This window comes from Caenorhabditis elegans, chromosome V (assembly GCF_000002985.6).
Source record: "Caenorhabditis elegans chromosome V".
In the NCBI taxonomy this organism is placed as follows: Eukaryota; Metazoa; Nematoda; class Chromadorea; order Rhabditida; family Rhabditidae; genus Caenorhabditis; species Caenorhabditis elegans.
In genome coordinates, this window is record NC_003283.11 from 19,791,491 (window position 1) to 19,804,173 (window position 12,683).

General features: G+C 35.7%; 2 protein-coding genes and 3 non-coding genes across 5 annotated transcripts; 1 reads left to right on the top strand and 4 right to left on the bottom strand.

The window, feature by feature from the left end:
* Positions 1 to 1,018: 1,018 nt before the first annotated feature.
* Positions 1,019 to 3,541, bottom strand: M162.7 (uncharacterized protein). Its single transcript, NM_075437.5, has 4 exons — positions 3,472 to 3,541; positions 3,350 to 3,424; positions 1,190 to 3,304; positions 1,019 to 1,143 (listed from the first exon to the last, which is right to left on the bottom strand). Exons 1-3 carry the CDS (start codon positions 3,491 to 3,493, stop codon positions 1,194 to 1,196), a joined length of 2,208 nt encoding a protein of 735 aa, NP_507838.3. The 5' UTR covers positions 3,494 to 3,541; the 3' UTR covers positions 1,019 to 1,143; positions 1,190 to 1,193.
* A 2,904-nt stretch (positions 3,542 to 6,445) lies between these two features.
* On the bottom strand, positions 6,446 to 9,643 carry Y116F11B.2 (Sushi domain-containing protein; the record flags this gene model as incomplete). The annotated part of the gene is made up of 10 exons (NM_075438.5): positions 6,446 to 6,686; positions 6,736 to 6,865; positions 6,911 to 7,095; positions 7,145 to 7,283; positions 7,547 to 7,755; positions 8,338 to 8,470; positions 8,518 to 8,583; positions 9,377 to 9,424; positions 9,470 to 9,508; positions 9,559 to 9,643. 10 exons carry the CDS (start codon positions 9,641 to 9,643, stop codon positions 6,509 to 6,511), a joined length of 1,212 nt encoding a protein of 403 aa, NP_507839.3. The 3' UTR covers positions 6,446 to 6,508.
* Y116F11B.21 lies at positions 7,477 to 7,530 on the bottom strand. The gene has a single exon (NR_070250.1). It is a non-coding gene; the product is annotated as an Unclassified non-coding RNA Y116F11B.21 (non-coding RNA).
* Positions 9,644 to 10,162: 519 nt separating the features above from the next.
* Positions 10,163 to 10,255, top strand: Y116F11B.20. Its single transcript, NR_070251.1, has one exon. It is a non-coding gene; the product is annotated as an Unclassified non-coding RNA Y116F11B.20 (non-coding RNA).
* On the bottom strand, positions 10,163 to 10,255 carry Y116F11B.23. Its single transcript, NR_070252.1, has one exon. It is a non-coding gene; the product is annotated as an Unclassified non-coding RNA Y116F11B.23 (non-coding RNA).
* Positions 10,256 to 12,683: the final 2,428 nt, after the last annotated feature.

A 12,683-nucleotide genomic window follows, 5' to 3' on the forward strand; every position in this document is an offset into this window, starting at 1 on the left:
AAAAATTGACTTTTCGTCTTTTGAAGGGATATTGGTTTGGGGTTAGTAGTGGGATACACTCGGGGTACTGTAGTGGTACTGTAGAGGTACTGTAGGATTACTGTAGGATTACTGTAGGATTACTGTAGTTTGGGAAAAAATGAGAAAACCTGACTTTTCGTCTTTTGAAGGGATATTGGAAACTTTGCGAAAATTATGAAATGTTCCATAACCATCTGGAAAACTCGAGAAAAATCAGAAGGATATCGTCGGGGTACTGTAGTAGTAAAGGATAAGGTCGTGATGAGACCCATCGTGGCGAGACCCATCGTGGCGAGTCCCATCGTGGCAAGACCCATTCTCAAAATAGTTATCGTTGAACAGTATAAAGACGTCTCTCTATAGTGCGATCTATATTTTTAACTTGGTACATAGGTGACATACAATCTTTCCGCTTTGCTCTGTGGTCCTCCCTTTTTCTGTGTGTCAATGCCTTGCCGCTCAGCGGCAGAACAAAGCGCAAAAACTGTACGCGTAGCTACGTACCAAGTTACAGATATAAATCGCAATATAGATAGATATCTTGATACCTCTCGGCGGCGGCAAAACATCTGAGCATTCTAGTAGTCTATAGTGGAATTTATATCTGTTACTTGGTACATAGCTCTGCTCTGCCGCTCAGCGACAAGGCATTGAAACTAAAATAACACACAGAAAAAGGGACAGAGCACAGCGGAAAGACTGTATGTCACCTATGTACCAAGTAACACATATAGCTAGTACTATAGATAAAATTCTTTATACCGCACAACAGTAACCAATCATAAAACTTTTGAAAAGATATTCATTTTATTACATGTGACAATCAATTTAAATATCTATATTCAGCGGAATTATTTTTTTTTCTACAATAGGGATATTACAGTACATAGCCTCTTGAACACTAACGTTTGCTGTCGAAATTACCAATTTGATAATAAATTACACCTCTATTATGGCCCCTATTCTGGTCTAAACAGGAATTCCCTCGCTGACTTAAAAAGGCATTTATTTGCAATTAAAAAAAGTTCAGCAGAGTGTAATTTCACATAGACCATTTATTGATATGGGAAAAAAAGTTTAATAGCTTGCAAGATGCCGACGACTGATAGTGAAATCTTACACCTGAAAAATTATAACTTTAAATGTATATATGAACAATTAAACTCACAATTTTAAACTGCAGTTTGGCTCCAAAAAGTGAGCAACACGTCCTGAAGAGTCTTGAAAGAAGCTTCTGGATACTGAACACTCGAGAATTGAAGATCCATGGTAGCAATCTTGTCGAGTGTCTCCTTTGCAGCTATCAAATCACTATCACTATTCTGTTTAATAAACTCCTCAATCACTTTGGATTTCTCACTTGCATTCATTTTGACATCAGGAATCTTTGACAGATTCTTCAATGGATCCGCGTATTCCAGCAATGTTTTAGCTCTGCGGCCTTCGAGCTCGGCTACAAAAGCTTTAGCTGATGTCATGGTAGCTTGGAGAGATGCCATATCAGCCTTGTGATCTCCCCATTGAGACTGGAGCTTTGCTGGATCTTGAGCTTTGTCAATCTCCTCGAGAACAATAGAGTTAACATTTTTCAGCTGATTGATCGGGGCTTCCAAGTCTAGCAGACCATAAACATTTTGTACAGAAGAAATGATACTTTTAATTGAAGCTGATTCCTTAAACGCCAGAGCATTCATCACAAGTGTCTTGTTGTTTGAATTTTCCTTCATTTTATCAGAAACTTCTTTAACTTTTGAAATATTCTGCAACAACTCTGAAACAACTGAAGGTATCCCTTTAATGTTCTCAACGGAGGCGTTATCCAGATTCCTCATTTTTTGAATCACTTGAATCACTTTTTGAAGGTCCTCAGAGTCCTGTTCCAACTGTTGAAAACATTTGATTACTGATAATTCGTTGTCAACTTTGTCAGTAAACTCTTTTCTCCCGTCAATCAATTTTTGAAATAGCTTTGAATATTTGTCAAAAGGATGACGTTGATGTAAATAGTTATAGTGATACGAAACAAGCTTTCCTATTTCTTTCAATGTTCCATCATCGCGCAATTTGGTCAAATGTTGATCTAATTTTACAATATTAGGAATCGCAATCGCTATTTTCTTTTGCAATTGTTTGTAACTCCTCACGAATAAACGATATCTCAAACGACCGAAAAGTTTCTGAACCTCACTCACAATAGTCAAGTATTCATTAACTTTGCTTTCAAACGTTTCATCGATTGGTAAGCGATTGCACTTGTGGAATTTGTTCATTAACCCTGTAACATGTTCAATATCCACTGGTACCGATGAGAGCAATGCATTCAACTGTTCAAATCCATCATAAATTTGAGAACTCCCAGCAACAACTGTCAACTCTTTATTGAAATTATTAAGAATTTCCAATGATAGTGGCAATGGCTTGAAGCTGCTTGCCAAGTTATCAAGTGATGCTCTTTTCACTTTGAATATTTTACCCAACCATGGATCTCCTAGATTTCTCAAATCAACCATCTCCAGTTCTTTGGTATTACTTCTCAGGGTTTGTAATCTCTGAATATCTTCCCGGGATGATTTAAGACCCTTTGCCATATTCATCACTTGTTTCAGATTTTTGTTCATCAAAAATTGATCATCTTCAGAATACTGATGTGGAAGCGTTTTCCGGAGTCTCATAAACTTTGACACTTCCTTGAAAGGCTCGAACACAGAAGGTAATTTTTGCAATTGTTCCAAAGGCTCAGACATTTTGTCTACATCTTTCAATAGATTTAACAGGCTAGTTTTTGAATTTCCTTCCACTCTTTTGCAAAAGTCTATAAAGGCGGTACGGGTTTCGTAAGTAAGTTCCTGCGGGTTCAGCTTTGAAATCTGAGTTAAATCGAGGTGTATACCTTGGAACTCGTTCATGACATCTTCAAGCTTCGACATGTTAAATTTCATGACACTCTCCACTTCTGCGTAGTATTCATCTTTTCCAGGAAATTTAAAACTATCTCTAACGGATGTCAAGTTATGAATGAATGTGTCATATTTGAATGCATCAGATCCTAATCCAATTAATTCTTTGCTACTTTCCATTGAAATATCCTTCAATTGATCAGTCAACTCAATAATTTTGCCAGATCCAAAGTTGATAATATTGGAAGATTTAACGTCCAGAAGCTCACCAATAACTTTATCAATTGGAATCTTTCCATTCATCAAATCAGTTTGAAGATTGATTCCTTTAGCAATATTATTAATTGTAGAGATACGATCAATGTATTTGAACGAGAAGAATGGCGCTGAAAATATTCAATATTGAAATTAAATTCTTAAAATCTTCTTACCTGGTTTAGAGAGCAGTACATCCGGCTCGAATGTATAATTTCCGGCGGTGAGATACTTGATTTGGAGAGCCAGAACTGCAAAATTACCTTGAAGATGACAACATTTCATCCAATAAACTCACCGAATGCTGACAAAAACCGCATGTTTCAAAAAGTAATTTTCGAAAATGATTGAAATTGAACCGAGAATATTGTTATCTTATTTTTCAATCTAAAGTTGTTTTTACCTTCACGTGTTACACATCACACACGTTACACGAAATATATTTTCCAAACCTTTTAAAAAATTGTTTTTATAACTTTTAATCATTACGTTTATTGAAACGTGAAATAATTTTTAAAAAAGAAAAGAAAAAAGTGATAATTTTTGTGAGGCCTTCGCGTAACAACTAGCACAATTCTAGGACCATGTCGACCCAAAAGAACCATGGTGCATCACAGCTTATATTTCCCCGTCAAAAACCATAGTTCAAGGTTAAATATGTCTCACAATCAACTAAACCTCAAAAATATCCGAAAACCCAATTATCACCACTAATCGAATGATCTACTCAAGTCTGCACTGACGTCGAAGCAAAAAGCCACTCATAGTCAGAGTTTTAGTTATATATTTGTTCCACTATGCCAACTAATCCAGAAAATGGTTGTGATTCAGGAGAAACGAACTTGCAACAATATGTGAAGTTCGGGATGCAATTAACATATGTTTTACCATTTGGAATGTTGTATTTAATTTTTATGATGAAGATTTTGAAGCGAAGACGGCAACGGGATCTGTTTGAGGACTCATTTTTCACCCTGCACTTGGCAGATGGAGTTATAGTAAGTCGGAGCAGGGGGTGGGCGGCAGTTGCCGTTCGGTAATTTTTTTTTCGGCGAATTGCCGGGCATATTAAATTCCGGCAATTTTCCAATTTGCCGATTTGCCGGAAATTTCCAATTTTGGCAAATTGCCGATTTGCCAAAAATTTTCATTTTCAGCAATTTGCCGATTTGCCGGAAATTTTCATTTTTGGAAAATTACCAATTTGCCTGAAATTTTCATTTCCGGCAAATTACTGATCTGCCGGAAAATTTCATTTTTAGCGATTTGCCGATTTGCCAAAAATTTTCAATTTCAGCAATTTGCCGATTTGCCGGAAATTTTCATTTTTTGAAAATTACCAATTTTCCTGAAATTTTCATTTCCGGCAAATTACTGATCTGCCGGAAAATTTCATTTTTAGCGATTTGCGGATTTGCCGGAAATTTTCATTTTCGGCAAATTGCAGATTTGCTGGAAATTTTCAATTTCAGCAATTTGCCGATTTGCCGGAAAATTTCATTTTTGGAAAATTACCAATTTGCCTGAAATTTTCATTTCCGGCAAATTACTGATCTGCCGGAAAATTTCATTTTTAGCGATTTGCGGATTTGCCGGAAATTTCCAATTTTGGCAAATTGCCGATTTGCCAAAAATTTTCATTTTCAGCAATTTGCCGATTTGCCGGAAATTTTCATTTTTGGAAAATTACCAATTTGCCTGAAATTTTCATTTCCGGCAAATTACTGATCTGCCGGAAAATTTCATTTTTAGCGATTTGCCGATTTGCCAAAAATTTTCAATTTCAGCAATTTTCCAATTTGCCGATTTGCCGGAAATTTTCATTTTTTGAAAATTACCAATTTTCCTGAAATTTTCATTTCCGGCAAATTACTGATCTGCCGGAAAATTTCATTTTTAGCGATTTGCGGATTTGCCGGAAATTTTCATTTTCGGCAAATTGCAGATTTGCTGGAAATTTTCAATTTCAGCAATTTGCCGATTTGCCGGAAATTTTCATTTTTTGAAAATTACCAATTTGCCTGAAATTTTCATTTCCGGCAAATTACTGATCTGCCGGAAAATTTCATTTTTAGCGATTTGCGGATTTGCCGGAAATTTCCAATTTTGGCAAATTGCCGATTTGCCAAAAATTTTCATTTTCAGCAATTTGCCGATTTGCCGGAAATTTTCATTTTTGGAAAATTACCAATTTGCCTGAAATTTTCATTTCCGGCAAATTACTGATCTGCCGGAAAATTTCATTTTTAGCGATTTGCGGATTGGCCGGAAATTTTCATTTTCGGCAAATTGCAGATTTGCTGGAAATTTTCAATTTCAGCAATTTGCCGATTTGCCGGAAATTTTCATTTTTGGAAAATTACCAATTTGCCTGAAATTTTCATTTTCGACAAATTGCAGATTTGCTGGAAATTTTCAATTTCGTCAATTTGCCGGAAATTTACAATTTTGGCAAATTGCCGGTTTGCAGGGGGTGGGCGGCAATTGCCGTTCGGCAAATTTTTTACGGTTTTTCGGCAAATTGCCAGAAATTTTGAATTTCGTCAATTTGCGGATTTGCCGGAAATTTTAATTTTCGGAAAATTACCGATTTGCCGGAATTTTTCATTTTCAGCAATTTGCCGATTTGCCGATTCACCAAAAATTTCCAATCCCAGCAGTTTGCCGGAAATTTTTGTTTTCAGCGATTTGTCGATTTGCCGGAAATTTTCATTTTTAGCAATTTGCCGATTTGCCAATTTACCAAAAATTTTCAATTCCAGCAGTTTGCCGGAAATTTACAATTTTGGCAATTTTCTGATTTGCCGGAAACTTCCAATTTCGTCAATTTGCCGATTTTCCGTCTAGAAAAATCTGGCAGTTTTTAGAAAATTATGGAAACGTCTAAAAAATCTGACAGTTTTCTCTGGAAACTTCTAAAACTTTCTAGAATTTTCAAGAAAAATCTAGAAACTTCTAGAAACTTTTGGAAAAATCTGGAAACTTTTGGGAAAAAAACCCTGGAAACTTTTGGAAAAATCTGGAAACGTCTAAAAAATCTGGAAACTTCCAGACTTTTCTAGAAACAACTGGAATTTTCTAGAATTTTCTTTACAGAAGGCACCGAGATTCATGCTTAGTGTGAGCCAGTCGGAGCACGCGTTTAGCACCCCTTGAACTCAATCTTTGAAAAACTGGGGTCCATGTTTCAACAATTTTTTCCGTTCATAGTGTAGATTTTTCACAAGGGTACTGAAAATATGTTGCCGGAAAAAACTGCTGGTATATGCAATATTACTTTATTAACATCATTATTAATTATTATTAATATGTTTCCTATAAACCAGATGAATAGTTCACCAATTTTTACACGTGAACTTAGTGATTACATCGCCACCAATATCGATCCGCCACTGCCCCGGAGTGGCTGCGAATTCATCACAAAGCGTCGATACAACCTGACTTCCCGCATTTTGATCAGTACCACCGAGATCAAAAATCGCGTCAGTTCCGTATGGGCATGTGAACGCCGCACTGAAAAGTATGAGGGTCAAATTATTTGAGCAGCTAGCTAGAAACTCACATGCAAGTATCAACATCTCTATAATAGTTGACTGTGACCTCGGCTTCAGTGTAACACCAGTCGGTGTTGCTCGGATTATCCACGCCATAGCAATCTGGGTTGTACACCATTGGAAGACAGAAAGTGCAAGCTGAAAAATCAGATTATGCCTGACAGGATCCCCAAGAAAACTTACTGAGAGCCGGAAGATTTTTGCATTTGAAAGTGTCAAAATAGATTGGGTTACCAAAATATGTTGCATACCACGATCCCTGGTTGCCTCCAGTTTCTTGACAAAATGCTCCACTAACTTCATCCGTTATCACCGTACCACCGGACTCGTACACCGCATATGTCCCCGTTGGGCATGTCCATTCTGCGCTGAAGAAAATTTGAATAAATGCTTCTATGAGTGAAGTAAAAAACTTACACGCATTGGTCGATGTAAAAAGGATCTAAAGAGTATTGAGGTGAAACCGCAGCCTCAGTCGCACACCAGTCATTTGCATCTGGGAAACCTGGCCCATAGCAATTCGGATCGTAAATTGTTGGAGCACAGACCGAGCAGGCTGGAATACGGTGGAAAATGATTTTTTTCAGCCTCAGCTTAAGCCTAAGCCTATGCCTAAGCCTAAGTTTAAGCTTAAGCCTAAGCCTAGGCCAGAGCAAAAACCTAAGCCTAAGCCTAAGTCCAATCCTAAGCCTAAGCCTATGCCTAAGCCTAAGCCTGACCCTAACCGTAACTCTAAGACTAAGCCTAAGCCTAAGCCTAAGACTAAGCTCGAGCTTGAACCTGAGCCTAAGCCTAAGCCTGAGCCAAAGCCCAACTTACTTGTAGGGCTTGGAGTTTTTCTGCACGTAACCTTATTAAGATACGTTTGCACACTATCATATCTATTGTACCACCATCTTCCCACATTGGCGCCGGTCTCTGCGCAAGTAATTGTGACGGGATCCATGCCGGCATTGACTCCCGACTCTTCAGTTGGCTCACCGTAGTCAAACGACGCAAATGTTCCCGATGGACATTGGAATGTGCTTCTGAAAATTCTGTGTTGTTTTCTTTAATTAAATGAATATATATCAACTGAAGTAGTAATGAATTATTAACATTAGTTACAATTAAAAACAAACTAAAAATTTCCGGCAAATCGGCAAATAACTGGAATTTAAAATTTCCGGCAATACGGCAAATTACCAGAATTAAAAATTTCCGGCAAATTGGCAAATAAGCGGAATTAAAAATTTCCGGCAACTCCGCAAATCAACACATTGCCGGAATTAAGAATTTCCGGCAAATCGGCAAATAACCGGAATTTAAAATTTCCGGCAAATCGGCAAATAACCGGAATTTAAAATTTCCGGCAAATCGGCAAATAACCGGAATTTAAAATTTCCGGCAAATCGGCAAATAACCGGAACTTAAAATTTCCGGCAAATCGGCAAATAACCGGAATTTAAAATTTCCGGCAAATCGGCAAATAACCGGAATTTAAAATTTCCGGCAAATCGGCAAATAACCGGAACTTAAAATTTCCGGCAAATCGGCAAATAACCGGAATTTAAAATTTCCGGCAAATCGGCAAATAACCCATGTTATGATAATGTAAAAGTTTATCTTACGAGCATTGATCACCGGCTGCATTTATGTCAATAGTGACAGGAACCTCATCTACAGGAACACACCAGTTATCGGCGTCAGGATTACCTTCCCCAAAGCAATCATTGTTGTAAACTTGTAAGCAGTTAGCGCAAACTGAAAGTGGCTTTGTAGAATCGTCTTTGAAAACTGATATAACTTACATGGGGCTGTAGTAGTTGTTGTAGGTTCTTCTGTAGTAGTTGTAGTTGTAGTTGTAGTAGTTACTGCTATAAATCTAGGTAAATTAGAACATTCCAGAAGTTTCTTGGAATTTCCTGAACGTGTGTTGAATTCCTGCCAAAAAAATTTTCTTCAAAAATTTTAATTTCCAGCCAAAATTTTTTTTTCGAAAATTTAAATTTCCCGCTAAAATATTTTTCTCAAAAATTTTAATTTCCCGCCAAAAATATTTCCTCAAAAGATTCAAATTTTCCGCCAAATTATTTTACTCAGAAAATTTGAATTCCCGCCAAAAAATTTTTCAGAAAGTTTGAATTTCTTCAAAAAATTTGAATTACCGTCAAAAATGTTTTCTCAGAAAATTTGAATTCCCGCCAAAACATTTTTCTCAAAAAAAAAAGAATTTCCCGCCAAGAGATTTTCTCAAAAAAAATTGAATTTATTGCTAAAAATTATTTCTGAGAAAATTTGAATTTCCTGCCAAAATCTTTTTCTCAGAACACTTTAATTTCCCGCCAAAATGTTTTTATCCGAAAATTTAAATTTCCCGTCAAAAAATTTTCTCAAAACGTTCGAATTCCCGCCAAATATATTTGTTCCAAAAATGTCATTTTTCATTAAAAAAAATTTTCTCAAAAAATTTAAATTCCCGCCAAAAATATTTGTTCCAAAAATGTCATTTTTCATTTTAAAAAATTTTCTCAAAAAATTTGAATTTCGCGCCAAAAGATTTTCGGCGGGTCTCACCACGAAATATTTAGCAATTATGAGTGTGACGTCACAGACTACAAAGGCTACAAACTACGGAAATCCATGTTTTACCAACAAATTCAAACTCACGATCTATAGGTATTGTGGTTGTGGTTGGTACCGCTGTGGTTGTAAATGCTAAAAATCTTTTTTTTAAATTATAATTTTTTCAGATAAACTTGCGATCAACTGCAACAGTTGTAGTTGTAAAATCGTCGATCGCTGCAAAAAAACTTCACTGGGCTAAGTGTCCTAGAAAAAAAAAAACTCACGTTCAATTTCCTGTGATGGAATACAACCGGAAACAGTGTTCACGTAGAACAAAATGATACAAATCAGCATTAGAAACACTATCATTTTGTCGACTAGACATTATTGGGATCATAAAAGGCAAAAGATTGGGGTCACTTTTTAATTGGTAAGTGTAGATTTTGATTCGGCGGGAGTACTATCTTCTTATCGGGGGGGAGTTCTGTTGATCTACGCAATTTGATTGATCTCTATAGACCCATTAGTCTATTAATCAGGTTTATTTATGCGATACGTTTTCGAAATTGAGGTGGCAGTTAAGAAACCGCAACCTGGGCCATTTCAAGTTAAAAATTTTGCAACAATAGTTTGTCTGAATTTGATTCAAACATAATGTTCAACTTACTAACCCTGCAAAACGTTTTGCCACTATTTTTGGGATGTACTGTTCTTTTCTGGCAATTTTTGGACAATTTTTCACGGTTTTAAACGTTTTTTCATTTTTTTGGGATTGTGCATCTTTTTTCTTTTTTCCTAGAATTTTTTATATTTTTTACTAGTTTCTTTTTTTTCTGAATTCTTCAACTTTCTGGAGTTTTGATCTCTCTTTTTCCCACACTCAGCCCAAGCCTAAGCCTAACTAAGCTCAAGACTATGCCTAGGATAAGTCTAACCTTAAGCTTAAATCTAAGCCTAATCTTAAGCCTAAGCCTAAGCCTAAGCCTAAGCCTAAGCCCAAGCCTAAGCCTAAGCCCAAGCCAAATTCGTTATTTTTCAAAAAAATGTCTAGACAATTATCTCTGATGTCAGAATGTTTGAAAAAAAAAAGCTTGTTGATCTTGTCATAAATGTAGTTTAGACTAATTTATTGTTGTCTAGCAGAATTTTGAATATCTGACTAGTGACTAATGCATTGGTACTAAAGACTCTCATTTACAATCACCTCCTACAGATGGTAGGGGAAAACAACAACAACACAGAGCAGGCGGGAAGAATGTAGGTCACAATATACCGACATACAGGCCGCATAGAACAAACTATAGATAAAACATCTTGTGTAGACTATTTTTATGTTTTCCAGTTGAACTGTAACATTCTAGTCTAGTTAGCATGTGTACTAAAACTTAACTGATCAAGTCTGCATATACGTTTAGTCAATTTTCAAGCAGTGGTTGATATGCCTTATAAGAAATTATTCCTCTTGGACATTTGGACTATTCTGAAAATTTTAATGATTAGCTTAAATATAGTATGATTGTTCAAACGTTATACTTCATGCTGAAAATCTAAAAATTTGTACTTCCTGATTTTTGAAAAACTACTGTTAAAAAGTTGATGGTCAGCTACGTAAGCAACTGACCGAACTTCACTTATGATATCATCAACACTTTTTTTGCAAAAAGATATAACATCAGAAGTTCGAAAAAGCCTAGACAAGAATTCTTTTTCATTTTTAATAAAAAGATACGTGGGTCAGTTAAACATGAGATCTCCGTTTTGCGGGACGTCCTAGGAATGACTTGGATTGATAACAAACTACTAGAAAATGTTCGGAATACAGTTTTTTTCAGCTTTTGGAAAGATCATTATTGTTTTTTTACACATTATACATGCCCACTACAAAATGGGACAGTAGGCTGCATTAGGCTGCATTATGGTCCAGACCCTGAATATTGAAAAGAATAGTTGCGTAGCTGTTGACACAATTCATACATCGGTTCTAATCCCGAAGTGATGTTTCGAGGAGTTTTTCCACTTTCGTTGACTATAGTATAATCTCGTTAACATTCTATTATGTTATAAACTTTCTAAATCTTTTGCAGAAGCTTTACAATAGCTTTAAAGAAATTGTGTTTTGAAACTTCATCGATGATTCTATCTGATATGAATATAAAGTGCCTGAAATTCTGCAAGTGATAGTTGATAATTGCCGATTTTTAATGCTTAGCATTTCTGATTCCGAGAACTCGGTAATTAGGTCTTTGATGATATTTTTGAACTAAAGTCTGCAAAAACGACACATCAATGGATGTTTAATCCCTTTTGTTCAGGAATATGTAGCATAATATCTGTGTAATGAATATGGGAACCGATGTCGTAGGCTGTGTGACACAGGAAAAATGCAGAGACCGTGAGAGTTGGTTTCTTGAGACTGAAGCCCGAAGCCCGAAGCCCGAAGCCCGAAGCCTGATCTTTTGGACGAAGTTTTGATTTTTTAATGTCTACTTCCGTATTGGTGAGTCCCAGAGGACTATAGAGTGTCTAAATTTGAATTCGTGGTTTATGTGACTTGTTATCTTAATTATAATCATTCGACATTTCTCAAAATCCGGTTGAAGACGTGAAAATCTGAAAGTCCAGTTGACATTTTCGAAATCATAGTTCAAAAATCTGAAAATCGTGTGATCGAATTGCAGACAATTCGGTGGGAAAGTGCTTTCAACATTCGGAAATTGGAAGAACTTTGATGCGGGAGCAATGATCGCACTGAAATTGGATAATTTATATTTAGATACTGTTTCAGATAATTTCAGATAATTTCAGGCCACAGTTTCGGGAGTTTTCACTACATTGAAAGTCAAAAATTACAATTGGTGGCAGGCTGTCTCACCAAATGACGTTTTAAGCTCGAAAAATCTCAGTTTTTTGAGAAAAAAAACTTTTTTGACAATCTGAAATTGTTTCAGAAAATTTTTAAAAAATTAAAAAATTAAAAAAAATCAGAAAATTTCAGATACACTGTCAGATAGTTTTGTGTAAATTCTAGATAATTTCTAAAAATTCAAAACTTTTCAGATGATGAAACAGGTGATTGCAGAAAATTTTTCAAAAAAATTTCAGAAAAATTCAAAAATTCCTGAAAATTTCCAGATAATTTTAGGTGTAATTTTGGCAACTATTTTAGTTAATTTCTGAAAATTTCAGGGAATTTTAGACAATTTCATAAAACTGCAGATAATTTCAAATACAATATAAAGTTTTTTAGAAAATGTCTGAAAGTTCAGAAAATTTCAGAAAATTTTAGAAAAGTACAGAAAAGTTCATCTTGAGTTTTTGATCCATATCAAAAATTCCGAAAACTTAAAAAAACCTTTTTTAAATTTTTTTCTGTCGACATTAACATGGTGCATTGATCAACCCTATCTTA

Coding starts and splice junctions, on each gene's coding strand:
- M162.7 (NM_075437.5), bottom strand. CDS start 3,493: ATGCGGTTTTTGTCAGCATTCG. Junction 3,425..3,471: donor GCGGTTTTTGTCAGCATTCG/GTGAGTTTATTG, acceptor GTAATTTTGCAG/TTCTGGCTCTCCAAATCAAG. Junction 3,305..3,349: donor TGTACTGCTCTCTAAACCAG/GTAAGAAGATTT, acceptor GAATATTTTCAG/CGCCATTCTTCTCGTTCAAA.